We start from the raw sequence: 26,522 nt of genomic DNA, 5'->3' as shown, positions 1-26,522 counted from the left end.
CCCTTGCTGTTTTAGGGAGTGGTCAGAAAAATCTGTTCTGCCACTTGTGGTGTTGTCGGCAATGGCAGTCGTCCAATATGGGCGGATACAATTAGATCATACTCTTAATTCTGAAACAATTCAATGTTGCTGTCAGAATGTTTTATATAATATTTTGTTAATGATAAGAATAATAAAGAAAAATAAATCACACATAACGGTTGCCATACATTAATGATATTCTCCCCCACTTCTTTATGTTATGATCCGTTCTCTAATAAAATAAATGCGTTGAAATAAAATATATATAATGTGCTACTCAGTTTCTTCCGGACCGCATTGCAAATTGTATACCTTAGTTAGCTAAGCCTAGTTACGGAATAGTTATTGTTTTAAAACGCATTCATTGTCTGTGCCTGTGGAGGTGACGTCATTGTGATCCACATACACAGCAGGAGGGGTGAGGTGGCCAACCCAAGGAGCGATCCACCGGTATCATGGCTTCCTAACAGGAAAGGAAGTGATTTAGTGGGAAAATACTGAGTTTCGTATTGAATATTAGCGCAAATACAACATTTGCGTGACCGTGAGGGTGGGTAAGTGGGGCTTGGCCTCCCATTGCGCCCCTAGATCCAGGATCTAGTTCAATTAATTTGTAAATTTCCATTCCTGCACCGTGGAAGATGGCCGACCCGGCGGAGTGCACCATCAAAGTGATGTGCCGTTTTAGGCCCTTGAACAGCTCAGAGGTAACCAGAGGAGACCGGTATATACCCAAGTTTCCTCAAGGGGATGACACGGTCGTAATCGCGGTAAGTTGTTTGCGTCTTGAACGTAGACCTTGTTTTAGCCAGAAACCGCTGTTGTAGTCGGCGGAATTTAATCTGTCTCGGGGGTAGGGTCGTTAGCATTTTAGCTTCCGTGCTAACGTTAGCCCAGTGCTGACCTGTGCGATCTCTCCTAATTGGCCCTTCGCTGTACCCAAGCGTCTGCCATAACCAGTGTCTATTTTAGAATTTAATCGGACATATCCTTGGTACGATGTGTATACATAATCGATTGTCTTTTGGACATCACGGTCACAGAAGTAACTAATACCCTGCATGTCCCATATGTCAAGTTCGCGGTTGTTCTTTCGTGGCTAGCGAGCTGTCATTCAACGATGCAACACACAACGACTGTCCCTGGTCGGTGATACTAAGACGCTGGATGGCTTTACTATCATTCGATGTCACTGCTACTATAAACATAGGGCGTCGATACAAAGTCATACTGGTAACCACGCAGAAACAATAACGTTACACTGACAATGGCTGATGTGAAGTGCTAGCTAGGCCAGCTGGTGGCTTGACAGATAAGCTGGCCCTGGCTTGCTAGTCAGCTAGTTCCACACAGCTCACTTGTTAACCATGTTAGCGATATGGAAACCACTGAGTGCCTGCGTATTGTGCATCCTACATCTAGCGGTGGCATCGATGAGATGTGGCCAGGTTTGATTAATCGCTTGCTGTCACATATTCCGATTGCCTTGAGGAACGAGTTTTGAAAGCAAGGCGGTGGTCTAGTAATGCATTCCATTGAAGTTACATTTGTGTTCACTTTACTTCTACTAATCCCACTACCCTTGTGACACAGACCTCTAAAAGCGTGATTAATGAAACGTGACACTGCTTCATTGAGTCAACGACGAAGACATGCTAATTACTGTTGATGGTGGCTTGTTACTGCACAGAAGCCTTTGAGCGCCGTTGATATTGACAAGGGTGTGGGCTGTATAGTCTTTTAAATACGAAACTAGGGCCTTAAATTAACCTTAAATTACAATTTCCAAGTAATCTATGTGGCTGTGTTACAAAGAAAATGAGAAAGTTACCAAGTTCGGTTAACACATTCTTGAGTGTCATAACTGAGTAGTAACAATCTAGCCTCTTAAATATGGTTACACATTATGTGTCATGGCAGAAACCCGCCCTGTTTTGCATGGACTTTGGTGTCGGACAAAGGGATTACACCTCAGGAAAAGTAACAGATGAAGCACTTGGAGCCCCTTACAAGATATAAATATATGTATTTTATCATGCAGTGACATCCATGGAGTAAACCTATCATTGAATTTAGCTGATAGCGCTTGGCCACAGTGGACCCATTCATTCAACATTTTGCAAACAAAACAGCCTGTGCGGATATCATTTAACAAAGAGTCTTCAATAGTTCTGAGTGACAAAACGCCCAAGCTACTGCTAGCAATCCCAGCATTTGGACCGGGCCACGCATACCATTGCAAAACCCAAGTCGGTACGCCTTTTAGATATTCCCTTAATCCCTGTGCACATTGTCAAAGACACAAGTGTTGGTGGCAAGGGGCCCTGCTAGTATCTGCTAGCTCAGCTGTTGGAAGAAGTGGCGCACTCACTGTACGCATACATGGCAGTGGCACAGGCCTTCTGGGTAATCCCCTGTGTTCTATCGCCTGGTAACCAGCTGTTCCTCCAATCAGGGCAGTGCTGGGCACTGGTAGATTCTGCCTGATTGGGTGGGGTGATGTTGTGATTTGTTATGTTGATGTATGTTGTTTTGCACTATTATTCACCATGACTGACTTGTTTTGATCCCGGCTTTATGCACCCTGTGTTAGGCCTGATGCCCACACTGCCTAATTTCTCTTCCCTAGCCTGTAGAAACATTTACAAAGCCACCTTTGCCTGAATTATAGTGAACAGAATCAACATTTGTGTCCTTGTTCCCTTTGTCTGTACTTTCTTGACTGTTTCCTGAAGAATTGGGGACATCAGAAAAAAATAAATATAGAGCTATGACCAAATCTACGTTTAGTTTCTCTTTTCACTAACGAGTCCGACTATATAATAATTGTGCCTTCCCACCGGGCCCATCTGCATGTGTAATCCCTGGGCAGCAAAAGCAACTTGTTTAATCAGAGAACACGCCCATCAGCACAGTAGAGTGACTCCTTCCATATTTAAACTCATTGAGAGAGAAACGGTACGGCTCAGCTCCTTTCATACCTGATATGACGATGAAACCAGTTGAAAGGAAATTTCAATTGTCTATTTGCAATCTTTGCTATGAAGATGACACCTAATCTGGCATTAGAATATCGATAAATATAGCCCAGCTTTGCTGCCATGATTCATAGTCTCCCTTCCACTCGCAAATATTTCCATGTGGTGCTCTGTTGCCTGGATATAGATGCAACTCGTCACTATAGGAAGGGTGGGCCACATGTTGCCCATGGGTCAATTATTCATGCACCCATTACTGTTCCCCCTGGGCCCGCAGACAAAGGATGATGTCGTTGACCATGGAGTTCACACACTGCTGTGTCCTCCGTGAGATGATGGTAGATGGAGATTACCAGAGAGGATATGGCTATTGGCTAGGTCTAGTTGTTGAAGTGAGAGGAGGGCGCCTTCTACTTAACTAGTTACTGAATGTTTGTGGAAGCAAGGATTGTAAAAAATGATATGGTAATATTTATTACTTAGTACTATTATCTAAGGACAGGCCTGCTTTGTCTGCCAACAATAAAACAGTTGGCATCATGTTTGATGATATTTTTCTCTAACCTTGGAGTTTCCTTAACCAGGCAATTAAGCAATCTTCTGTTAACCGGAAATGACAATGATGTTTGAGGGACGCCATTGAACCAGATATCCACTAGAACTGCACGCTGTGAGTTGAGATGTTTCAAGATCACAGTTGGATCCTCAAGTGGCCATGTCCTCCATATCATAAGCAATTCATCTCAACCAACTCTTGCCATAAAGTAAAAGCGTCCCTAGACATTAGCTAATGAATAGAGGGACTAGACAGCCCTTGGCTTCCTCTGCTCGGCCATCCTTAACGCAGTGCGCTATTATACACGCATACGGCATTTGATGCAAATGTGTGTATATATAGCCCAGAGAAAAAGTAAAAGTCTGCCTCTGCAATTTCAACAATGCGTTATTGTCCACAATTAGCTAAAATAGTTTGACCGCTCGGCTATCCGTGCCTTGGCTAATGGTGCATCTGCATCGCTGCAGGTTGGGTAGATCAGACAGTAGCTCAGCTGCTTTTTAAAAACTGAGCAGGTCTGGCCAGCTAGGGTGTGTACTGCTGTCGCCAGTGTTGGCTATGACTGGTCTAATGACGTATGGAGGAATACATTTTGAAAGGGGCAACGGCCAGAGCTTTGTGTTGGCAGTAGAGCGTCGGTGCCTGCTGGCCACTGTGGACAGAGTTTCTTTGTCCTTCTCATGTACAAATGACAGTCAAAGACACGGTGGATCTTTTCCAGGGCGGTGCACTTCCGTATCCGTGCATGTACCTCAGGCAGAGGATGATATGGGGGATTACACTCAGAAAATGAATTCATCCTCTCGCTATCGGTCACACAGTCAGAGCGGTTCAAATAGTTTGCTCAGTATTTATAGTCCCTCCGCTGGTGACATTGAATCTAATGTTCAGAACGTGTTTACTAGAGGGACGGGGACGGGACGGGGAAGAGAGACAGGGCCCCTCTGCAGTGAAATGCAGGAGGGGACGTTTGTCTGTGTTCCAGTTCCCCCCAGGGTGGGGCCTGGGTTAATTTATACAGGTGGTGGTGTGGTCATCTCGTGACGGTTTGCTGGGTGCCTGGGTGTTCATGTCTCTGAAAACCTGTGTGTGTGTGTGTGTGTGTGTGTGTGTGTGTGTGTGTGTGTGTGTGTGTGTGTGTGTGTGTGTGTGTGTGTGTGTGTGTGTGTGTGTGTGTGTGTGTGTGTGTGTGTGTGTGTGCCGTACATTGTTGGCCCCATTACTTTCGAGCAGGCTAGTGTGATAGGGGTGAGGCAGGTGTTCTTTCAAAGCGACCCAGCGCTCTGTCTCCTTCAAAACCCATGGAAAAACTTGATGTATCAGTTTTTGTACTCTGCCGTCAGCCTTCTGTAAACCCATCGATTCAAATCTCCCTTGATTCAAGTGCAAAGACACTCCCTGAAGAGCTTGTTTCTTTTTGTTGAATTGGGCAATGGCTAACATATCATTATTGTGATTATAGCCCCAAGACTATTCTTCAAAGACTAATCCTAATTGTAGCGATAGTTTTGATTACAGCCATGTCCTTATCCAATGTCAGTATTCTATAGAATACTCGAGGAAAAAAGTTGGTTCTCACTTCTGAGGCTATCAATAACAATTTTATTTTTAATTGTATCTATTTTTTGTCAGATGAAACGATGAATCATTAGTTTCATGGTGAAAATGAATGTTTTGGTAAACAACTGGCTGGTTACCAAAACCAACCAAACCAACTTGCAATAGTTAAAATAGTCTGCAATAGTTATAAGACTCAGAAATATAAAATATTGGATAGTTGCAGTATGAGGGTTTTTAGTTATTATTAGTTTTTAATCATTAGTTAATGATTTAATGATTGTCTGCAGTACCATGAAGAGAAGTGTCAAAAGTAAAAAAAAAGAACTTATGAAACAATGATCTCATACTATCTCCCTGTCCCTCTTCCAGAGTAAGCCCTACGCTTTTGACCGGGTCTTTGCGTCAAACACCTCCCAGGAACAGGTGTACAACGCCTGTGCCCAGAGGATCGTTAAAGGTGAGCTTTCTCCTCCCCTTTCTCTTCCGCTTTTCATACTAATCTTGTCCATGGTGTTTCAAGATTATATGATTTTATATTGGCCTGATGAAGATCCTTAGAGATCGAAACGTGGCCTGTTAATTAATCCACTTCTGGAGCATTTAAACAGTGTGCAGACCCTCCCTTTTCTCTTAAGATTATATGAAGACATGAGTTATTCTTCACTCAAAGCACCCTTGTTTTTGATTGGCTGCTGCGTGTATGTTTGATGTACTTTAAGATGTTCTGGAGGGATACAACGGGACGATTTTTGCCTACGGGCAGACGTCCTCTGGAAAAACTCACACCATGGAGGTATGACATCTTCCTACTCTCAGCAGTGAACCATTGTTGCTGTATGCAGTAGTGTTAAATCTCCCAAATGATTTGTAATACTTCAGACGTTACCGTAGACCTTACTGTAGACGCATTCCCCAACTATAAAATATAGATTCAGACAATTGCAATTTGAACCCCAGTAGATGGTTCGGTCATTCCGGGCAGTTGTACCGGGTACCATGGTATTTCTTCCCCTCGTTTCCAGGGCCTGCTGCACGACACAGACAACATGGGCATCATCCCAAGGATCGTGCAGGACATCTTCAACTACATCTACTCCATGGACGAGAACCTGGAGTTCCACATCAAGGTCCAAAGAACGAGAGAATCCCGCACTTTACAAAGAAACGTGTTTGACTCTGAGCTCCGAGGCATTGGTTTGGTTCATCTGTTAATCGTTTTGTTATTTTTCTGTCGCAGGTGTCGTATTTTGAAATCTACCTGGACAAGATTCGGGACCTGTTGGATGGTAAGTGGCAAGGATGTGAGGGGGGGGGCGTACTTGTGCAATGTCAACACGTTTGATGTAGGTACAATACACAACCTCATTCATTGCATTGCTTGCTCCATGTGACTTTACTTTTTCCAGTGTGTTTCAACCAGAAAGAGACGGTTTTGTTTCGTATATCTGACGCGTACGTTTTCCTCCCTTCTTCCAGTATCCAAGACCAACCTGTCGGTGCACGAGGACAAAAACAGAGTCCCCTACGTCAAGGTAACAGGCTCCGCCTCCCGTGACCCCCTTTCCCCCCCGCGTCCCCGTACATGTCCCTGACGTCACTGTGTCTTTGGTTTCCCAGGGATGCACTGAGAGGTTTGTCTGCAGCCCAGAGGAGGTTATGGACACCATCGACGAGGGCAAATCTAACAGACACGTAGCGGTCACAAGTAAGACACGCACACACCGGGCTCTCTCCTCTCTCGCTCTGCAGCTGCATCCCGTCCCCGGTTGTAGTTATGCATTTCGTTTGTATTGTGTCATTTTCGCTCGTCATCCATCGGTTGACAGATTATCGGAAAATCCTTTCGAAGGGGACCGTTCCCCATTTTGTCGGGTACATTATAAAATATGTATTTCCGAAACGCACACCATTGTTTGATCAGGCATTCTGCTCAAGCAGTCGCGCCTTAATTACGGCCAGATGCGTGATGAAATATGAACCATTGTTTTGATATTCTTAAGCCGTGCTCTCTCGTGGCCGGCTCCCCTCTCAAGCCTGGGTGTGATGTGTTTCCCAGACATGAACGAGCACAGCTCCAGGAGCCACAGCATCTTCCTCATCAACGTGAAGCAGGAGAACACGCAGACGGAGCAGAAGCTTAGCGGGAAGCTCTACCTGGTGGATCTGGCTGGCAGTGAGAAGGTACGCAGTCGCTCCACGAGGCCGGAGTTTAGGGCCGCTTGATTATGGAAAAAATCCTAATCGCGATTATTTTGGTCGATATTGAAATCAAGATTATTCAAACGATTGTTTCTGTGTTCGAAAATATGATGTATTTATTCAGCATGTCTCTCCCAAAAAGAACGTTGTAACTGAGATCTTTGAAATTTCGCCTTAAAAAAATACACAATGTTCAGATAAAAAATAATGCACAGATATGTATCCGGCTGTTCGATTTATATTACTTTTGTGATCGTTTGACGCTAAAATCGAAATCGCCATCAAAATTAAATTAATCGCCCAGCCCTAGTGGAGCTGGTTGCTTGCCACACCGCGTTATCGGTTCTTTGCAAGTTGGAGGTCACACACATTCCGAGCCACCATCTTGGGGCTATTTCACGATTACAATCAGGGAGTTGTAGCAGCTAGGTGATTGGTTGTCTTTTGTTTTTTTATGAAACTTTGAGTCACATGATTGAAACACTCCTATATTTAATGTGGGGGACAATATAATGGACCTTTGCCCCTCATCTCTTGTCTATGATTTACCCAGCCATCTGCTGACCCACTAGCTTGACCCTCTCCCCCACCATGGACACTACTGATTTTCTATATTCTAATGAGTAACCTTTACCTAAAACCGTTTTGCTTGTTATGCTTCCATTGTGGCAGCCATTGCACTACTGACCAACCCTGGAGCATATTCCACATCGGCATAAAATATAAACGAATGTATTAACGTAAATATAGTGAAAGGCCAATGACTTGGGACGGGTATACGAAACAGTATCTAGAGACAAAATAAATAGAACTAAAGATGTCTCCATCTCCATGGAAAGAGGTGTGAATTTCCTTTCGATTGGAGCCGGCGCTCCCTACAGAGGGGAGTACTCCCAGTGTTGATCCCCAGAGGGTGGGTAGCCCTCTTGGGACCCCTGTTGTTCCCATCCACCCATCCTCCTGTTCTTATTCACAGGTCAGTAAAACGGGAGCCGAAGGGGCCGTCCTGGATGAAGCCAAAAACATCAACAAGTCTCTGTCATCTCTGGGGAACGTCATCTCTGCTCTAGCTGAGGGAACGGTAAGTTAGTGTGTGTGTATGTGTCTGTGTGTGTGTGTGTTTGTATACATGCATGCATGCATCGTTTACGTTACGTGATGATGCAGACCAGCACACTTGACGAAGTCACGTTACGTGGATACAACGTACAACAAATGATAGTGCTATTTACTGATTCCCGTATGAAAGACTTCAAAATGCTGATCTTAACCGTTCCATTAAAATCCCACGTGAGGCACCTTTCCTAGGATTAAAGTTGTTTCAGGATTATACAAATGATGACTAAAACGAATCAGGTGGACCACCGAAAAGCAGGAAGTAATGTCAGAAACTAGAGGAAAGTGGAACAGCGCAGCACACAGTGCTGTGGGTGTGTCAAAGTGCTGGCGTGTTTTGTAACCGCACACATGAGCCAGCCACGCTTGGAGTAAAAACAAACATTGGTTTATCAGGGTAAAGTCATATTTTATCCTCTGTAGCAGCCCAGACAACTACAGGCTTTTTATTCAGATGCTTTTGCCTCCGAGCTGTTGATCCAACGGTGTCGGCGGCTTCCGTTTGAGTCAATGTTTAGTCTGTTGTGCGCCATCTCTTTATTCGGGGCGCTTTCCCCCTGGCGCTTTCTTGCAGATTTATCGGCAGTTTTGGTTAAACAAGTGTTGTATTGTGCACTCGCTCTCTCCGTTGTAACTGGAAAAGGGCACTTTCAAGGAGAGTTATTGGCTCGTTATAGGTGTTCGGGCTGATAATCGATGACTCTTCTCCCTTTAACGGTGGCGAGGAGTGACTGAAACCGCTGTTAAGCTCTGGTCGGGTCCTCGGGTTTCACAGAGAGGGAGGCATGTCACCGAACCTGTTTGTATTCCGACCGCATGGTCCCCATGCCCCAGAGCGTTGAACACAGATCATACCCCCATTACCTCAGCGTTTTGACCGCGGGTTAATGAGAGCAAGTATGCTGCGGGTTATATCCCAATTCAAAGTCATTTCTCATTGAGTTTGGCTCATTTAACAGCAAATAGGGTAGTGATGGAGATGCTCTCTGTTATAATGAGGGGCAACTAGTGAATAAGGGTGCATCCTTTGTGTGGCTTATCACGGAGGCTTCCTTTTCCCACTGGGTTTATGGAGCTTTTCCCTTTAAAGGATACTGTCACCTATCGTTAGCTTGGGTCCCTGGGGAGCCCCTTCAGTCTAAAATTGTAATAATGTGTGCATAATAGACTTGGAGCACCATTACTACTCTAGATGTGTACAGTAGCTGTGGCACACGGTTTTTACATTATCCTCAATCATCCTCTAAAGTGTGTGTGTGTGTGTGTGTGTGTGTGTGTGTGTGTGTGTGTGTGTGTGTGTGTGTGTGTGTGTGTGTGTGTGTGTGTGTGTGTGTGTGTGTGTGTGTGTGTGTGTGTGTGTGTGTGTGTGTGTGTTCTAGGCATACATCCCGTACAGAGACAGCAAGATGACTCGTATCCTGCAAGACTCCCTGGGTGGAAACTGTCGGACCACCATCATCATCTGCGCCTCGCCTTCCTCCTACAACGAGTCGGAGACCAAGTCCACGCTCATGTTCGGACAGAGGTGGGTTGCTAACAGCGAACCTCATGGCCATATTTCTGGGCACCAATATTTCCTATTTAAGCCTAAAATGTTGCTCCTGATTTCGACCAAAAAATAAGCTAGGGTTGTTACCAGCCTTGTGAAAGGGGTTTGGTACGTTTTCCAATCAGGTCGTTGTTGATTTGGAAAAAAGGCGGTTTTCCATCTAGTATAAATGGTTACCGTATTTTCCGCACTATAAGGCGCACTTAAAAGCCTTTTAATTTTCTCAAAAAACGACAGTGTGCCTTATAATCCGGAGCGCCTTATCTGACGAACACTTAGAAGGCGAACACACGTTCACCAAGTCGGGGAGACAGCGCCGGGCGACTTACGCCACTATCTGCCAATGGATCGTGGATGCCTGGGCTGATATATCCGTCTCAACTGTGGTCCGAGCTTTCACGAAGGCAGGAATAATCACTGAACTGCCAGGCAACAGCTGCGACACTGACTCGGATAATGACGAGGGAGCCGGGCATGTTGGATGCCGTACTCGCCGAACTGTTCAATTCGGACACTGAGTTATTGTGAATGCACCACGTATAAAATGTAGTTTTATACGTAAGTTGAACAATTTCGAGAGTTACTATATTGTGAATGCACCAACGTTTGATTTAGTGGTATCAGACTGTTTCTTTTACTACGTGTTTACTGAATCAGGGAAAAGTTCCCCTCCACGTTTGGGAGAAGAGTGAACAAGGCTGGGAGTTATTGTTAATATGCACATTAACGTTTGAACATCGTTACCATGGGAGTGAACAGAGTTGTCAGAAAGCTTAATAAAGTTTGACTTTATGTTGACATTCTCTTTAGCACAGCTCCATCTAGTCGATGCATAACGCAACCCCAGTCAAACGTTTGACTGCAGTATCTTTTATTCTATGCGCCTTATAATCCGGTGCGCCCTATATATGAAAACAGTTCTAAAATAGGCAATTCATTGAAGGTGCGCCTTATAATCCAGTGCGCCTTATAGAGCGGAAAATACGGTATTTCGTCCCTGACCGAAAGAAGGAAAACATCATTTATGCGGTCTGTCCCCCAGGCTTCTGATGCAACAGTTTGGTTTGAAATGTAAATTCCAACTCCAAACTTTTTATATATAAAGATGGATGGATAGATATAAATAATACTATTTAAAACCACACCTCCTGACCTGAAAACAGTTTTATAAGTTGAACTCGAATTCTCGCCGTTCACACTGGACGACAATGCTTTGTCATTGCATTTTTTTTATTGATTTCTACAGCTAAAGTTTGAGAGCTGGTAACTAGGGTCGCTCGATTATGGGGAAAAATCATAATCACCATTATTTTGTTCCATTTTGAAATCACGATTATTCAAACGATTATTTTTGAGTTTGAAAACATGATGAGATCTTTGAAATTTCGCCTTAAAAAATACGCAAAATGGTCAAATATATTTTTTTCAAATCTTAATTAATGTAAAGATATGTTTCCAGCTTTTCTGCTCTCTTTAAAACATTTAATGAATATATTTTTTTCTTTTTGAAAAAATCGATTATATTGTCATCACTAAAAAGGAATTGCACAGCCCTTCTGGTAACATTGAGTCCCAAACAACATAACGTCCGTTTGGAAAAACCCAAAGCCTACCGGCTCCTAACAGCAGTTCCTGGTGTCTTTTGCGCTTGTGCGTGCAGAGCGAAGACCATCAAGAACACGGTGTGTGTGAACGTGGAGCTGACCGCGGAGCAGTGGAAGAAGAAGTATGAAAGAGAGAAGGAGAAGAACAAGACCCTGAGGAACACCGTCACCTGGCTGGAGAACGAGCTCAACCGCTGGAGGAACGGTGAGAGGGATTCACTCGCTCGCTCACTCACTCACTCACTCACTCACTCACTTGTTCGTTCTTTCCGGCCTGAAATTTCAGGACTACAGAGGTAAGGCAAAGTAGACTATACTGATTTGGCTAAACTATAAAACGCGACACTATAAGATGGAGAACACACCTATAACAACACGTCTACATAGCAGAACAAAACATTCCGGATATACCCCAAACACCTCGTCCAGATTTGGTCGCTGCCATCTACGGAAGGTACTCGACCCCACGTTGCGAGTTATTAAGCCCTCGTTGTAGGAGAAGCCTGGAGGGATTCCGAGTAGCCCACCGACACAGACCTGCAAATTACACAGACCCCGAGAAGTCCAACTCAGTCGGGCTGACCTCCCCACCCCCCCCCCTTCCTGGATCTGGGTCCCTTTCAGGCGAGAGCGTCCCGGTGGACGAGCAGTTCGACAAGGAGAAGGCCAACGCTGAGGTGCTGGCGCTGGACAACGTGGTCAACGACAAGCCGGCCTCCACACCCAACTTGCCGGGCGTCCGCCTCACCGACGTGGAGAAGGACAAGTGCGAAGCGGAGCTGGCCAAGCTCTACAAGCAGATGGACGATAAGGTGAGGGGGGGGGGGGAGGCAAATAAGAGTTGCCCAAACACCAACCCCAGGAGCACACGTATGTGTGCTCCTGGGGTTGGCGTTAAGGCAACTCTTATTTCGGGTTTCGCGGCATCGCGCGGAAGAGCGCCTTTGCTCTTCTTCTAGGGAAAAATATGCTCCGAGAGCCAAAAAAGTTGTGGAATTGGTTGAGATTTTGAGTGTTTGTTCGGTTGGTAGAATATGCCTCTGTTTGCTGCACTGTCGTGCGGTGTTTCAAGGTGGTTATATTTAGGTGATGCAGTCCTTTTTGGCGCAGCGCTGACGGGAGTTGCTGAAGCGTGCTCTGTTAATCATGCATGGGTAGTATCGCTTCCCCAGTGCCCTCCCTTTTGTCTTGCTTTAGTGTGCACACACGCACGTACGTTTGGTTGTTGTGAGTTGCCTGGAGTTCCAAGTACAAATCATGGCAATTAACAAACGGGGTGACCACACTTCATCGTGTTGGTCACTTACTTGGCATTGCCGTGACTGGGGGGGGGGGGGGGGAACGATAAACAACCAAACAAGCACTATTAAAAACGTCAACTTCCCAATTACATGAAGTACATAAACGGCAAACTTGTGTACTTCAAACTTGTGTACTTCAAGCACCTGGAATATTGAACAGCATCCCAAAAACAGAAGTAGTAATGTGTTCAACAGTTAACTTTGCCTGACCAGTGCCCATGTACATGCCCCGATCCCACAGTGACGTATCGCCATCTGTGGTGCCCCATCTGGGTGACAGTGGCTCCAGTGTGTTCTTGCTAATACCCGATGTTCTCCATGTGTCCAGGACGATGAGATCAACCAACAGAGCCAGCTGGCTGAGAAGCTCAAGCAGCAGATGTTGGACCAGGAGGAGGTGAGCGATTATGTACTGTAACTCTGCCTATACAATTAGCATGATGCTGGTACGGTTGGGTGATTTCTTGTTTTGTTACAAATATTGTGTCCGTGTCAATAGTTTCTTAAAATATGTAGTAGTTGCATAGTCATTACAACCGTTTTTTTAATTTAGTTTTCACATTTATTCAAATGTACAACTGCAACTGTTCTGGAGTCGTGCTTGCTGTCGGCAGCTGTCATTTGAGGCTAGAGAATTGGGTCTGACATCAGTGGGATGTGCGTCAGCACGTGCTTACGATTTGCGAAAGCACTAAAATGGTAACAAGCGCCATAGTTTAAAAATAAATTGCATCTTTGTGTTGCAACGACTGGAATCCGATTGCAGTCATTCAGAGTAGAATAAGATTACGGTCAGGGGGAAAATGTCTTTATTCTCAGACGCAAAAACATGCAACACAATCCTCCTCGTTTGAGGCAACGGATAGCCAGATAATAAACTGCTGATTTAATTCTGTTCTGCTCGTATTGTTAGCCTAGCCCACAAACAAAGAGTTATAAAAAGCAAGCTTGTGAAGGTCATAATTCATTGCCAGTCCACTTCTCAAACAAGACTTTAACAGGATTTATTAATGGACTTAATATGTTCAAATCAAGAATGAGGGGGGGGGGGGGGGGGGGTGCAAGCGATTTCTTACCCTCTGTGACAGAAGAGAGCATAGCGGCTCATAATAATATAAGATGCGTTTTTGCTTAAATATACAAGTTCCTTTTTTTTTTTGTGGATGGTTGAAGCATAAACCTCAACCGCTATGCGTAGAGGTTTAGTTTTTCCCCAAATAGATTCTAACCCTCATTGTAAGCTTGTATGTGCTTTTGCACAGGTAGTTTTAAGGAAATGACGTGACATTTAGTTGAAGTGAATCTGCTTGAACATTTCGGTCGGTCTTTCATTTTAAAGAGTGATCATAACTAACTCCATCACGATTGTAAGAGGTGACCTGAGAGTAGGTATAGTAGGTATGGTGGGACGCACTATCTCAGATATTCTCCTTTCAGTGCACCCGTTGGACCTAGTCTTGTTCTTAACTTTAACTCCAGTGCGCTCCCCAACAGCTCTCTAACACGGCTCCTCTTTCGAATCCCCCCCCCCCTCTGCTAGCTCCTGGTGTCTTCCCGCCGTGACCATGAGAACATGCAGGCCGAGCTGAACCGCCTGCAGGCGGAGAACGAGGCCTCCAAGGAGGAGGTGAAGGAGGTGTTGCAGGCGCTGGAGGAGCTGGCCGTCAACTACGACCAGAAGAGCCAGGAGGTGGAGGACAAGACCAAGGAGTTCGAGGCCATCAGCGAGGAGCTCAGCCAGAAATCGGTGTGTGGGGGGGGGAGGGAGATATCGTGGCGATACCATATGTATGGTGGTGCCCCTTCTTGCCTTCATGTCAGTGTCCTGGTCAGCAAGTTTGTTCAGGCAAACTATCGTGTGCGTGTGTGTGTACCTTCATCCATATATGGAACCAGAAAAGTCCTGATGTGTACTAAATGTGTTCTTGATTGAGGCTAACCGTGTACACGGATAGTAAATCATAACCATTTAGGAAAAATAAGTAAACAATCACAGCGCTATTTTTTTCAATGGGGAATCTCGACGGTCCATACTTTCAACATAAAGTTTACATATTTATAATTCGAAATTCGTCCCAACCCTTATACCACAGATACTGTAGGGTCTATAGCATATAACCGCGTTTTCTGATTACAATTTAATGTAACAGTAAGCTGACAACATCCTAATTAACACCACAACTGCAAATTAACCACACAGAGATAACCATGGCAACCGGTCAAACTAATCTTCTTTTTGCCATCATTCTGATCGTGCATCCGCCGTGTTGATAAACAAATAATCCCCCCCTATAAGCGCGACTGCGGTCCCCTTAAAAAAAAAAAAGGGGTCTTGTAACCGTTTACAATTTTTTGTAACTGTTCACACCCCTCGTTGAGGCAGATCTTCTTTTTTTTAAAGCCATTCTGTGAATAGCCAATGGCAATGTTTCATCAAACGCTCTTCCTCTTCCCCGTCCAGACCCTCCTCACGTCGCTGGACTCTGAGCTCCAGAAGCTGAAGGAGATGTCCAACCACCAGAAGAAGAGGGTGACGGAGATGATGTCGTCGCTGCTCAAAGACCTGGCCGAGATTGGCCTCGCCGTGGGCAGCAATGACGTCAAGGTACTTGAAGCACGGGCAACGGGAACACTTTTGGGAAGTCGCAGTGTTGTCGCGTCAAAACATAATGTATTTATTCAGCATGTCTCTCCCAAAAAACACTTGCTAACGGAGATCTTTGATATTTCGCCTTAAAAAAAATACACAAAATTGTCAAAAAGAAAATGTTCAAATCTAAAATAATCTACAGATATGTATCCAGCTCTTCTGCACTTTCTATAAAACGGTTAATAAAAAAGAAAAGAAAAAGAAAATTCGATCAAATTAGTTTTGTGATCGTTTGACGCTGAAATCGAAATCGTGATCGAAATTTTGATTTCGATTTCGGCGTCAAAAAACGGACCTGTGAAAATTTCGAAAGAATGACAAACACCGGCGGGCCTTCGGTAGAAAGGGACCGTATCGAAAGGTGCCAGCGAAACCCCAATGACACCGTCTCTCCCTCCAGCAACACGAGGGCAGCGGCGTGATCGACGAGGAGTTCACGGTGGCGCGCCTCTACATCAGCAAGATGAAGTCGGAGGTGAAGACCATGGTGAAGCGCTGCAAGCAGCTGGAGGGCACCCAGTCCGAGAGCAACAAGAAGATGGACGAGAACGAGCTGGAGCTGGCCGCCTGCCAGCTGCGCATCCAACAGGTAAACACCCCGACGCCGTACCTTAGCCGTTACCGCTAATAGTGATGGTAGAGCAGTAGGAGGCTAGTTGTTGTTGTTGTTGGAACCTTACCCGCATTCAAAGCTGGAGATCTTGAGAGGGTTAAAACTATGTGTAGGGAAGCGGAAACGCAACCATATAAGAAGTTGGGGCTGGACACGTGGCCTCACCTTTGCTGACCCGTGAGAACATTGTTGGTGAGCCGCTGATGTGAACGTCTGTGTGTTTGTCGCCCAGCACGAGGCCAAGATCAAGTCCCTGACGGAGTACCTGCAGAACGTGGAGCAGAAGAAGAGGCAGCTGGAGGAGAACGTGGACTCCCTCAACGAGGAGCTGGTCAAGATCAGTGCCCAAGGTAGGGTCTGGTTACAGGGGAAAATACTTGTTTTGTTCGGTTTGATTATGATGAGCCGCAAATACATGCCTGTGTGTGTTCCGTTCGATTCACTACAGTCCCACTGGTATTGATTTGTGCTCCGTGTCTGTTATTGCTGTATGCTGATGGGGTCTGTTGTCCTTCTGCAGAGAAAGTTCATGCCATGGAGAAGGACAATGAGATACAGTCTGCAAATGAAGTCAAGGTAAATGAGATCCCCTGAAGCATTCGGTCGTCCTAAGAGATGGGTATTGTTCTTTGAATTAAATTGTGGAAAGTCGTCAGAAGATTGTTCTGAATAGAACTGGTATTGCTTGGAATGTGTAATAATGGATGGAGTGGAAGTCTATTTTGGACTAGAGTTAATAACAAGACTTAAAAAAAAAAAAGAAGAAAAAGAGTATGATTAAAAAGTTTGCGTATGTCCTGAGAAGCCTGTGGCCCAAGTCTCATGCTCCTCTGGTCTGCCTGCCTGAGAACAGGGTTGGGGCTAGGGAGATGAGACACAAGGAGAGGGAGAGTTGCAGAGAACTTGAGGAAAGGCGCCCTTCATAACTCCAAAAAAAGTTTAACAGAAAACAAGACTATGCTGTTCCAATCATACAGCTCTTATTTGAGAGAGAGTGAAAATGAGTAATCATCAGGAGTGCAGTCTTTTCTTTAAGACGTCACCTCGGACAGGATAGCGGTATCGATCCGCTTACCGAGACCCAGTTATGTTTCGACACCCCTGGTCTCTGTGTTGTGGGTGCATGTGGGTGTGGTATTGGGGTATCAAGCGGTTCTGTGTTCTGCCCAGGAGGCCGTGGAGCAGCAGATCCACTCCCACCGCGACGCCCACCAGAAGCAGATCAGCAGCCTCCGGGACGAGCTGGACAACAAGGAGAAGCTGATCACCGAGCTCCAAGAGTAAGGGAGCCATGACGCTGAAGGGACCATTGTCTTCTTCCGTTTTATGTCGTCTGTTTTTCTTAATGTATATGTTATATGGAACTTTATGCTACACTCTTGGCCAGGACTCCCTCGTAAAATAAATTCTGAATCTCAATGGGATTATTCCTGGTTGAAAAGAATAAATATAGAGGCTTTACTGTAACTAAAGGACAAGCAGGCCTTCCCAATACCAGCCCCCCCCCATCTCTCTGCAGTAATACCATTACCGTCGTCCAGACGTACTGTAGGATGTCCCAATGGAACGATGGGTTTAGTGGTACTAGTGCTGTTTGAATAGTAGGGATAGAAGAAGTATCCCAGAATGCATTTCGATTTTCATTTGAAGTACAGCAAAACGAGAGGAAATCAAATGTATGCTCTATTACCTTGAAGGGACACTTCATCCATTTGCATTAAGCTTTGCATCGTTAGAAACCCAGTCATATTTGTAATGGTCTTGCATCATTCCATAGTTTTCCCCTGAGACGGGAGAGAACCGTATCTACCTCTAACACTCCCTGCTTTAAATGACACAAAACGAAACGTCATTACGGTCAGTGCCCCATTTACGGTGTCTCTGAGTCGCTTTAAAAGGCCAAGTGAGCCCCCTTTGGTGTGGTTCCTTTGACCCCCCTGGAGAACGGCTGCTAGGCCATGGTGGGGGGCTCATGATGATCAGCCTAGTGGATCCGTGTTGTTGACGGCCTCTGTGCCCTCTCCCAGTCTCAACCAGAAGATCATGCTGGAGCAGGAACGTCTCCGGGTGGAGCACGAGAAACTCAAGTCCACCGACCAGGAGAAGAGCCGTAAGCTGCACGAGCTCACGTAAGACACACGCACCCACACCCACACCCACACCCACACCCACACTCACACTCACACTCACACTCACACTCACACTCAGCCTCAGACGAGCATGCACGCGTGAGCACATGCACGCACATACTCATTCTTTCTCTCACACATGCATGCAATCATTCTGTCTTGCATGTGCACTAGGGCTTTGACTTTTGCCCAAAAATCATATTCGAAGTTTGTTTTTTTATTAATATTAATACTTGAATATATTCTAATATTTATTAATGATATTTTGACCATTAAATGCCTTCAGTAAGACCTGGATTGGGCTTCGCGAGGTTTGTTTACCGGCGTTGCTATGGTTACCGGCCTTGCGTGTTCCGACGGTTTATTAGGTTTCTAATAAATCGCTGTCTAATCAATACTTCATTCACTGCCTCTTCCGTGGTCATTACAACATTATGAATAGACTGCGTCGGGTTCTCCGACGTCTCTCCCTCTTGGCCTGCCACTAACAGGTTCGATTATTAAGGGCTGCCTAATATTTGTTCGAATTTTGATTTATTTTTTGATATTCAAATTATATTTGAATGAAGAAGTTTGGAGTCAAAGCCCTAATGTGCACACACAAACTCATTCAGCCTCTCGCACACAAACATGCACACATGAGCACATACACACTTAAGCAAATATAATAGATTATAATTATCTTTATTGCATATATCACTCGTTTTCTCTCTCATTTGCACACTCGCGCTGATTTTTATCCCTCACACTCACAAACTCATTCAGGCTCTCACACACAAACGCACACACACAAACTTTCTTATTTATTGCCATCGGTGTGAGGAGCATAACTATGCAGTCGCTGCGAAAACTATTAGCCAGAGGTTGTGTCCATAAAAATGTAATGATTGCGTTTGGTTTTGTAATGCCCTACGGAACAATGTCCTGTTGCTAAGCCGCGGCTGTTGTTGTTGGTTGTCCAGGGTGATGCAGGACCGCAGGGAGCAGGCTAGACAGGACCTGAAGGGACTGGAGGAGACGGTGGTGAGTCACACACACACACACACACACACACACACACACACACACACACACACACACACACACACACACACACACACACACACACACACACACACACACACACACACACACACACACACACACACACACACACACACACACACACACACACTGTGTGTGTGTGAGGGTGTGCGTGTCCCACGGCAATGTTCTCTATATACTTGTTTGGAGCATTTAAATGAGCCATTATACACACATCCTAAAGCACTGTACCAACACGGTTGAAAAGGAGGAGCAGAATGGAGTTCGTGCCGCGCCTCTTTGCGGGATCGCACTCAATGAAATGGTTTCCTATTCCTACTAAAGGAGTGCAGCTCTGCACGTTTAAAGTTTAATTCACCGACCCAGGCTAATAACTCTGCGCAGATCTGCTGTTGTACTGTAATTGGAAAAAAGGAACTTCAAACCATAATTGAGGTTTTGTGATTTATTTGAACGCCCAACCCCAGTGCTGTATAGGGCTGCCGTGCGGCAGAAAGGCCAGCACGGCTGATAAACCCGAAGCATGAATGAAGACTCCCAAGCTTAGGTCTGAAGTTGTTTTGTTCCCGCAGGCTAAGGAGCTGCAGACTCTGCACAACCTGAGGAAGCTCTTTGTCCAGGACCTGGCTACCAGGGTGAAGAAGGTAAAGCACATCATCCACAACCATTCATCTTCCTTTGACCGTGTACTAGACAACAGGCTTGGGAATATCGTCAGAACTGGCCCAGTAGGAGCTGAATGAAACGGACTGTCAATAGACTCTCCATTAGTCATACAGACAAACAGAAGATGAATCGAGATACATCAAGAGGGTTAGGCTGGGTCCTTCCTCCAGGGTGTGTCTGGTCTTGTCCCGGTTAATAGATGAGTTCTCTCGACTGTGAGCGTGTTGCGTGTGTGTCTCCGCAGAGCGCTGAGATGGACTCGGACGACACCGGCGGCAGCGCGGCCCAGAAGCAGAAGATCTCCTTCCTTGAGAACAACCTTGAGCAGCTCACCAAGGTTCACAAACAGGTAGGAGACGACGAGGGGGTCCGTGCACTGAGAACAGACGCCGACGGTGTCGGTTCTCTACTCGGCTCCCGCCACCCATCTCATCCGATCCGTCTCTCCGTTTTTGCACCACAATCTTCTTCTTTTTTAAGATTTACTTTTTGAAGGTATTATCCTTTCTTTTTGTAAAGTGAGTAAGACAGGATTTAGGGCGGGGCGATATGGACCAAAAGTCGTATCATGATATCTTCGAGCAGAATGTCGATATATTTCTATATTTGTTGACGCAATCTGTGCTGTACTTGCAGCGCAAATTAAACGCAAATTAAATTATATAGATGATGACGATAGTCTCGTTCCATATCTCGTTTGAAAAAATATCGATATATCGCCCAGCCCTACCAGGAATGTTTGGTACAGGGGGGGGGGGGTAGGAATCTAACCCCGGTGGCTGTGGTAAGGAATGGGCCTTAATTGTACGCACTCTACCCGGTGAACCACAGGGGGCGCCCCTGAACCTCAAGCTCATCGTTGCTCTCACGGCTACTCAAACGAACAATGCATAAATGCCTACAAGCTGGATTCGTATCATTATTACTTATCTTGCGAGCCGGAGGAATCGGTTGCCTTACAGCAATGGTTTAATCATTTTTGACACAAACATGATTTTGAGACAACGGAAGATACTTGGACGGGAATCATGAAAACGTAGCCATCCCTGGTGTGGAGCCTGTGTCTTCGCCCCCTGCATAGCTCTCAAACGTGTGTGTGTGTGTGTGTGTGTGTGTCTTTGTCTTTGTCCCGTAGCTGGTGCGTGATAACGCGGACCTGCGCTGTGAGCTTCCTAAACTGGAAAAGCGTCTCCGCGCCACGGCCGAGCGGGTCAAGGCCCTGGAGTCGGCGCTGAAGGAGGCCAAGGAGAACGCCGCGCGCGACCGCAAGCGCTACCAGCAGGAGGTGGACCGCATCAAGGAGGCGGTGCGCGCAAAGAACATGGCCAGGAGGGGGCACTCCGCCCAGATTGGTAAGCGACCGCGCGGGGGCCACGGCGGCACCAGGCTGCTGCTGGCTGTCTGTGGGACTACCCCGTGTACTAGATCCCCTGCGTAAGATAAGACGGTGCTCGATGGTAATAAAGGAGTTCCATTGATTAAGGAAAGCCCATTACAGCAAGGCAAGCGCTGCAGCAGAAGGTACAGCACAGTAAGGCCGTTTAAGAGTAGAAGTACCGAAAACACATCATCAACATAACAGAAGTTTTCTTCTCCTAATGGGTATCCGGCCACAAACAACACCGTTCATTTTCTAGGCATTTTAAAAGTGATTATGCAGAGTGAAAATTGTGTCCATTTCTGCGGAAGGCGATGACCTAAGCTTTATGTATGTTTTTTTTGTGCCCCGCCCCACTTGAACCCGGCTGAGCGTCGACATTGATCTGCGTCTCTTCTCCTCTCCCTCAGCCAAGCCCATCAGGCCCGGCCAGCAGCCCGTGGCCTCCCCCACCCACCCCAACATCCACCGCGCTGGGGGGAGCTTCTACCAGAACAGCCAGACGGTTTCCATCAGGGGCGGCGCCCCCAAGCCGGAGAAGAAGTGAGTGGAGGGAGAACGCTCGTCCACTCCCCGTCAACCTACTCTCGCCTCCGTTAAAGTAGCGATGCATGTGAAGTCGATTATTTTTTAAATGTAATTGTTTGCTGGTCTTTTCTGCAATGGGACAAGCGTTTTGTTTGCACTGAACATTTGAATGCCGTTTTACTTTGATTCGTAAGGCTAGATAAACAGGCCTACTGATGCCCTTGCAGCGCTCTCGTGCCGGCCTGTTTTCATGTTGTCACAAAATACAAAAGGATAAGGAAAAAATGTAATTGATCCTTAACGTCAGTCTCCTCCTTCTTTTCTCACGTTTGCCATCCTGGTCTCTCCCTCTGTCTCTGCCTCCAGCTGAAGAGCAGCGTAACAGAAGCCAGCGTCGACATCCACCACCACCTTCACCGCAGCCTGTCGCGTCAATACAGCAGCGTTGGAGTCCTGCAATATAAATATATATATATGAACACCCCTGGCCTGTACAGCTTCACCATCCCCACCCACTCCACACACCTCTCATCCCCTTCTGTCTCCCGACGATGTAATCATCAAGAAAATAACAAAAAACCACTCCCAAGTTGTTGACTAAAATTCACCAAAACGTCACCTACCACACTCATCGGCCAGAAAATACAAACCAAACGCAGTCTTTGTTCTCGCAGACCCTGATCTGACCGTGTCGCTTCCTGGGTTGTTTTTTCTTTCTTTTCTTCATTCATTCATTCATTCATTCATTCATTCATTCATTCATTCATTCATGCATCCATTGCACTGGTATGTTGTCATCTGTCGTTCGTTCATCTGCACTGTGCCAAGGTGAATGTAATCGGTAGCGGGGTTTGTGTGCAAAACACAAACGTCTATCTTATCTATATTACCCGTGCCGCTGCGAGTATAGCTTGAGTTTGGCTAACCTCTGTACATTTCACGAAGGTTGTTAACCCACGCTACCCCCCCCCCCCCCTCCCCCCGGATAGATTTTACATGCTTCTTTAAAGAAAAAAACAAAACAAAGCAACTGTTTTACAAAAAAAACAACTAGATTGAACACTGAGCATTATGTTTTTGTTGGTTCTTGTACAGATGTCACTTTGGCCGTACTGCTCATTCTTCCTGAATGTCAATGGGAGTTGGGGTAACGAAGAACAAAAAGACGCCAAGACTTGCAACAGAGTAGATGTATTTAACTAAATACCTGTGGAGGCCAATTGTTTTTATCTTTAAGTTAAAATATATATACTCGTTATTGGTGACTTCACAAGAAGGATGTAAAAAAAAAAAAAAATTGAAAGATGAAAACGTCGGAAAGAATGATCCAGTTAAGCAGAGAGAGAGAGAGAAAGGACATTACCTTTTTAGCACAGCCTTTCCTAGTAGCTGAATGTACCCAACCGTACTTCTCCATGAGGTTTACTATGCCATTTTACTGGACACTATTTATATCGGTCGCACATCGGAGCACATAGAGCACAGTCATACTGACTGAGATGACACAAACACCCACACACGTATGGTTGTTGTCCTGTCCTAGCTAGTAAGGTGTGTCCAACATCCCCCCCCCCCCCCCCCCCCGCGCGCGCGCACTCTCTCGGCTTGGCTGTGTAGTGGAGGGCTTCTGTCTGTTGCAGTCTCTACGGTTTTTATAAGTGTTTCTTTTTGCTGCAGCATCCACGTGCTGCAGGGAAGGCTGTTCCTGCCATGTCATGTTGATTGGGTTGATAAAGTCATATCAAGGGTGCCTCGCGTTGGAAGAATCATTTGACCCAAAACTGCCCCTGCTTTTTTCTGTTTTGTTTTCTGAACGTTTTTTTTTTTTTTTTTGGGATTGTGTGCCCCTTTTGTTGTATATTGCAGACTTGTTTTTGCTGGAGTTATGAACTGTATGTGTTGTGTTTTTTTTTCGGTTTTGTCGTCTTTAGGTTGATGTGTGGAATTGGGATTAATATGTCATTGGGCAGGCTGCCCTTGATTGACAACACTTTTGCTACTGATCAGCCAATCAGATATGCAGGGTCTCAGTCAAGGCAGGGGTTAATGTTAAATATCTTGTATCGTCTTCAGGAAGGTTTATTTAACTAAAAAGCTAGTCAGGGGTGTAGGATTCTGTTTTCTGATTGTCTTTATTGCATTGTTTTTAAAATATTGTTTCCCCTCTCTGCTTTTAAATATTCTTTTCACCAATTTTTTTTTTTATGCTATGGATCCCATAAGTATTTGCAGAAACAAACATCTCTTGCAAGCGCAAAGTAAAATCCCAGTTTATCCGTTAAGGGAGACGTGTGTTTTAGTCGCTAGTGCAACAAGCTCTTCGTGAAGTAGGCCCATATAGTACTTGAGGACAGCTGATCCCAGAACGACACACTCCATATGTGGCTACTTTATAAGAGCGATGAGGAAAAAGCCCGGGCAAGGAAAAATGATTTGTAACCGATCTTCCTTCTGGGGTTGTCTTTTAAATGTGTGCATCGGGTTTGTCTCCGTGGTAACTACGACAAGAAGAAACCGGGTGTCCTCTCGCGGCTGCTTCTTCATCCATGTGTCCTAATAGAGAATGCTTATCTTTATCTTAAACTCCTACAAATACTGGATATGAAATTTGGAAAAGCATTGTAAAAAAAAAAATACGACAAACATTGTTCTATGGTGTTCACCACAATTTAAATCGTTTGCGTTAATTCTAAAAAAAACAAAAATGTGTAGCCACCTTTTATTACTGTGTAATAGTTGCTCAATTTGTAAGACAGTTGTGAGGATTCCGTCAGTGGACAAAGGTACTGGATCATTCCGAGAGAGCTGGGGCACAAATAGCAGGGCTCAGACTTTGAGGGGGAAATGGGGAAACGTTTAATGAGATCACCGTTTTGGATTGACTGCATGATGTAAATGTATGTGTGATTAAATAATTATGAGAAAACCCTTTCAATGGTCTACGGGTTTTTGTTTGTTTGTCTGAGTGTTGAAGAATTTTGAGGTTTTATTTAAGACCACTGGTTAATTCGTTGGATTGTGTTAGTTGTGGTCACTAGCCCGGGTAAGGGGGAGCGCCGGTGCTGCACCGAATTCTGCGACCCACCGAAAACATTTTCTGCAACCTCCACACATGCAGCACGAGCTTGAAGTAGACCGATAAAACGGTGTGCATTATAATCAAAACATAAATAAAACCGATCTCCCCCCACCTCCTTAACTTGTTATAAAATGTGATTTGATCGATTTGATTTGATTAGCATTTAACAGACCCAAACAATGTTTAGTACGGTCCATCACCGTTGCTTCCTTCCCCATAAAAAGCTAGTCAGTATTTAATTAGTTGATTTACCTTTGAGAATTTCCTATTATAGGCTACTGTGTAAAATGCTGTTTAGAATTAACATTGGGATCAAGAAAGGAAAGACCCGCTCCCATGGGGATCACACAGGCAACCGGGTGCGGAGTGTCGTCTCTTCGACCCCTGATTCGGAGGATCCTAGGAAAATTGGATTTTGGGCTGCTTAGAATAAGCACAGTGCAATAATAACAGGATCACAGGCCATTGCATCCTGTATGAAGTATATTCCAGGCTCCCTCCAAGATCAGCCTTGAAGATAAAGAGCCCAAACAAAATCAAACACGGCGCTGCTGCTACTGCTGTGGCTGCGACTTCGATGGAAGTCACTCCGCAAAAGTTTTTCATTGATCAAACCAAAATAAATGAAGGATACAAATTCACGTTTTATTGTTGATCTAATATTAACACAATAAGTTGATTCAAACTAATTTCCATGTCCTTAGAAAGGATGTCTAAGACAAGGGCCCCCAAATTTTCCTTAATCAAGAAATGTCTTTCAATATATAAATAAACCAACTAAATTGAAATTATAAGTTTTGATCCAATCTAAAATCTTTAGCTTTTATTAAACCACTATTTAATAAACTAAACGTATTTACTAAATTGTTAAAGCCACTTGCATTGTGGTTTTCTGCTTGTTTTATGTTTGTCTTCACCAGTAAAAAAAATAAATCCATTCCTTTATTGTTCACATACATTTCACAGGTAGGTGCCTACGTCAAGGAAAATAAAATATATTCTAGCCAATCAGAATCACTCAAAAATGTTTTCTTTGGCCAAATCGGATCGCTTGAAAATACTATTTGTTTATCAAAGGAAATCGCTCGAAAAAATATAAAATAAGTATGCTTTATATTTTAAAGAAATTGGTCAATCGGATAACTCTAGAAAATAAAATTTATTTAGCCAATTAGAAAAAAATCGTAGACATCAGATCGCTCGAATTTTCTTTTATTCTCGACAATCAGATCGCTTGGAAAAAAATAAGAGTTGGTTCGTGAGGAAAGTGATGGGCTGGTGGTAAAAATGGAAAAAAGCCCCCCCCTATGCAGTCAAAACATTTGACAACTTATTATAAGTTAGTTAGTCTTTTCAAATGATTGAACACAGATGGGTGGTAGTGATAGGCTAGATGAAAAAGGACAATACTGCGAACGGCAAATAATTCGGTTCAACCAGATTTGTTATGGCGCCACCAAATGAAAAAGTTAGTGGCACTGCCAGCAGTAGAAAATGTAAGTCTTGAGCCCTAATCTTACTATGCTAGCCTATAGCCTATACTTTATGGCA

The 26,522-nt window shown here is 44.9% G+C and overlaps 1 protein-coding gene across 2 annotated transcripts; it reads left to right on the top strand.

The window, feature by feature from the left end:
• The first annotated feature begins 415 nt into the window (after positions 1-415).
• Positions 416-24,853, top strand: LOC130387844 (kinesin-1 heavy chain). Of its 2 annotated transcripts, none has more exons than XM_056597136.1 (26): positions 416-791; positions 5,485-5,572; positions 5,835-5,908; positions 6,138-6,242; positions 6,353-6,401; positions 6,592-6,647; positions 6,733-6,820; positions 7,172-7,296; positions 8,291-8,395; positions 9,810-9,955; positions 11,640-11,788; positions 12,208-12,395; positions 13,213-13,281; positions 14,425-14,631; positions 15,346-15,489; positions 15,935-16,123; positions 16,380-16,497; positions 16,668-16,723; positions 17,321-17,427; positions 18,175-18,276; positions 19,239-19,299; positions 19,893-19,964; positions 20,231-20,335; positions 21,122-21,338; positions 21,775-21,907; positions 22,259-24,853. In XM_056597136.1, the coding sequence occupies exons 1-26, from the start codon at positions 663-665 to the stop codon at positions 22,260-22,262; spliced, it is 2,886 nt and encodes a 961-aa protein (XP_056453111.1). In that variant the 5' UTR covers positions 416-662; the 3' UTR covers positions 22,263-24,853. The 2 variants fall into 2 exon arrangements, with proteins under 2 accessions (XP_056453111.1, XP_056453110.1); XM_056597135.1 differs by having other exon boundaries at positions 417-791; positions 17,318-17,427.
• The last annotated feature ends 1,669 nt before the right edge of the window (positions 24,854-26,522 follow it).

This window comes from Gadus chalcogrammus, chromosome 8 (assembly GCF_026213295.1).
Source record: "Gadus chalcogrammus isolate NIFS_2021 chromosome 8, NIFS_Gcha_1.0, whole genome shotgun sequence".
Classification (NCBI taxonomy): domain Eukaryota; kingdom Metazoa; phylum Chordata; class Actinopteri; order Gadiformes; family Gadidae; genus Gadus; species Gadus chalcogrammus.
The sequence above is the reverse complement of the archived record's forward strand: the minus strand, read 5'-3'. Positions and strand labels throughout refer to the sequence as shown.

Excerpts from the sequence above, each read along its gene's own strand:
- LOC130387844 (XM_056597135.1), top strand. The coding sequence starts at position 663 with ATGGCCGACCCGGCGGAGTGCACCATCAAAGTGATGTGCCGTTTTAGG. Across the intron at positions 7,297-8,290 it reads ATCTGGCTGGCAGTGAGAAG|GTCAGTAAAACGGGAGCCGA; the intron begins GTACGCAGTCGC and ends TCTTATTCACAG. Across the intron at positions 21,339-21,774 it reads GGGGCACTCCGCCCAGATTG|CCAAGCCCATCAGGCCCGGC; the intron begins GTAAGCGACCGC and ends CCTCTCCCTCAG.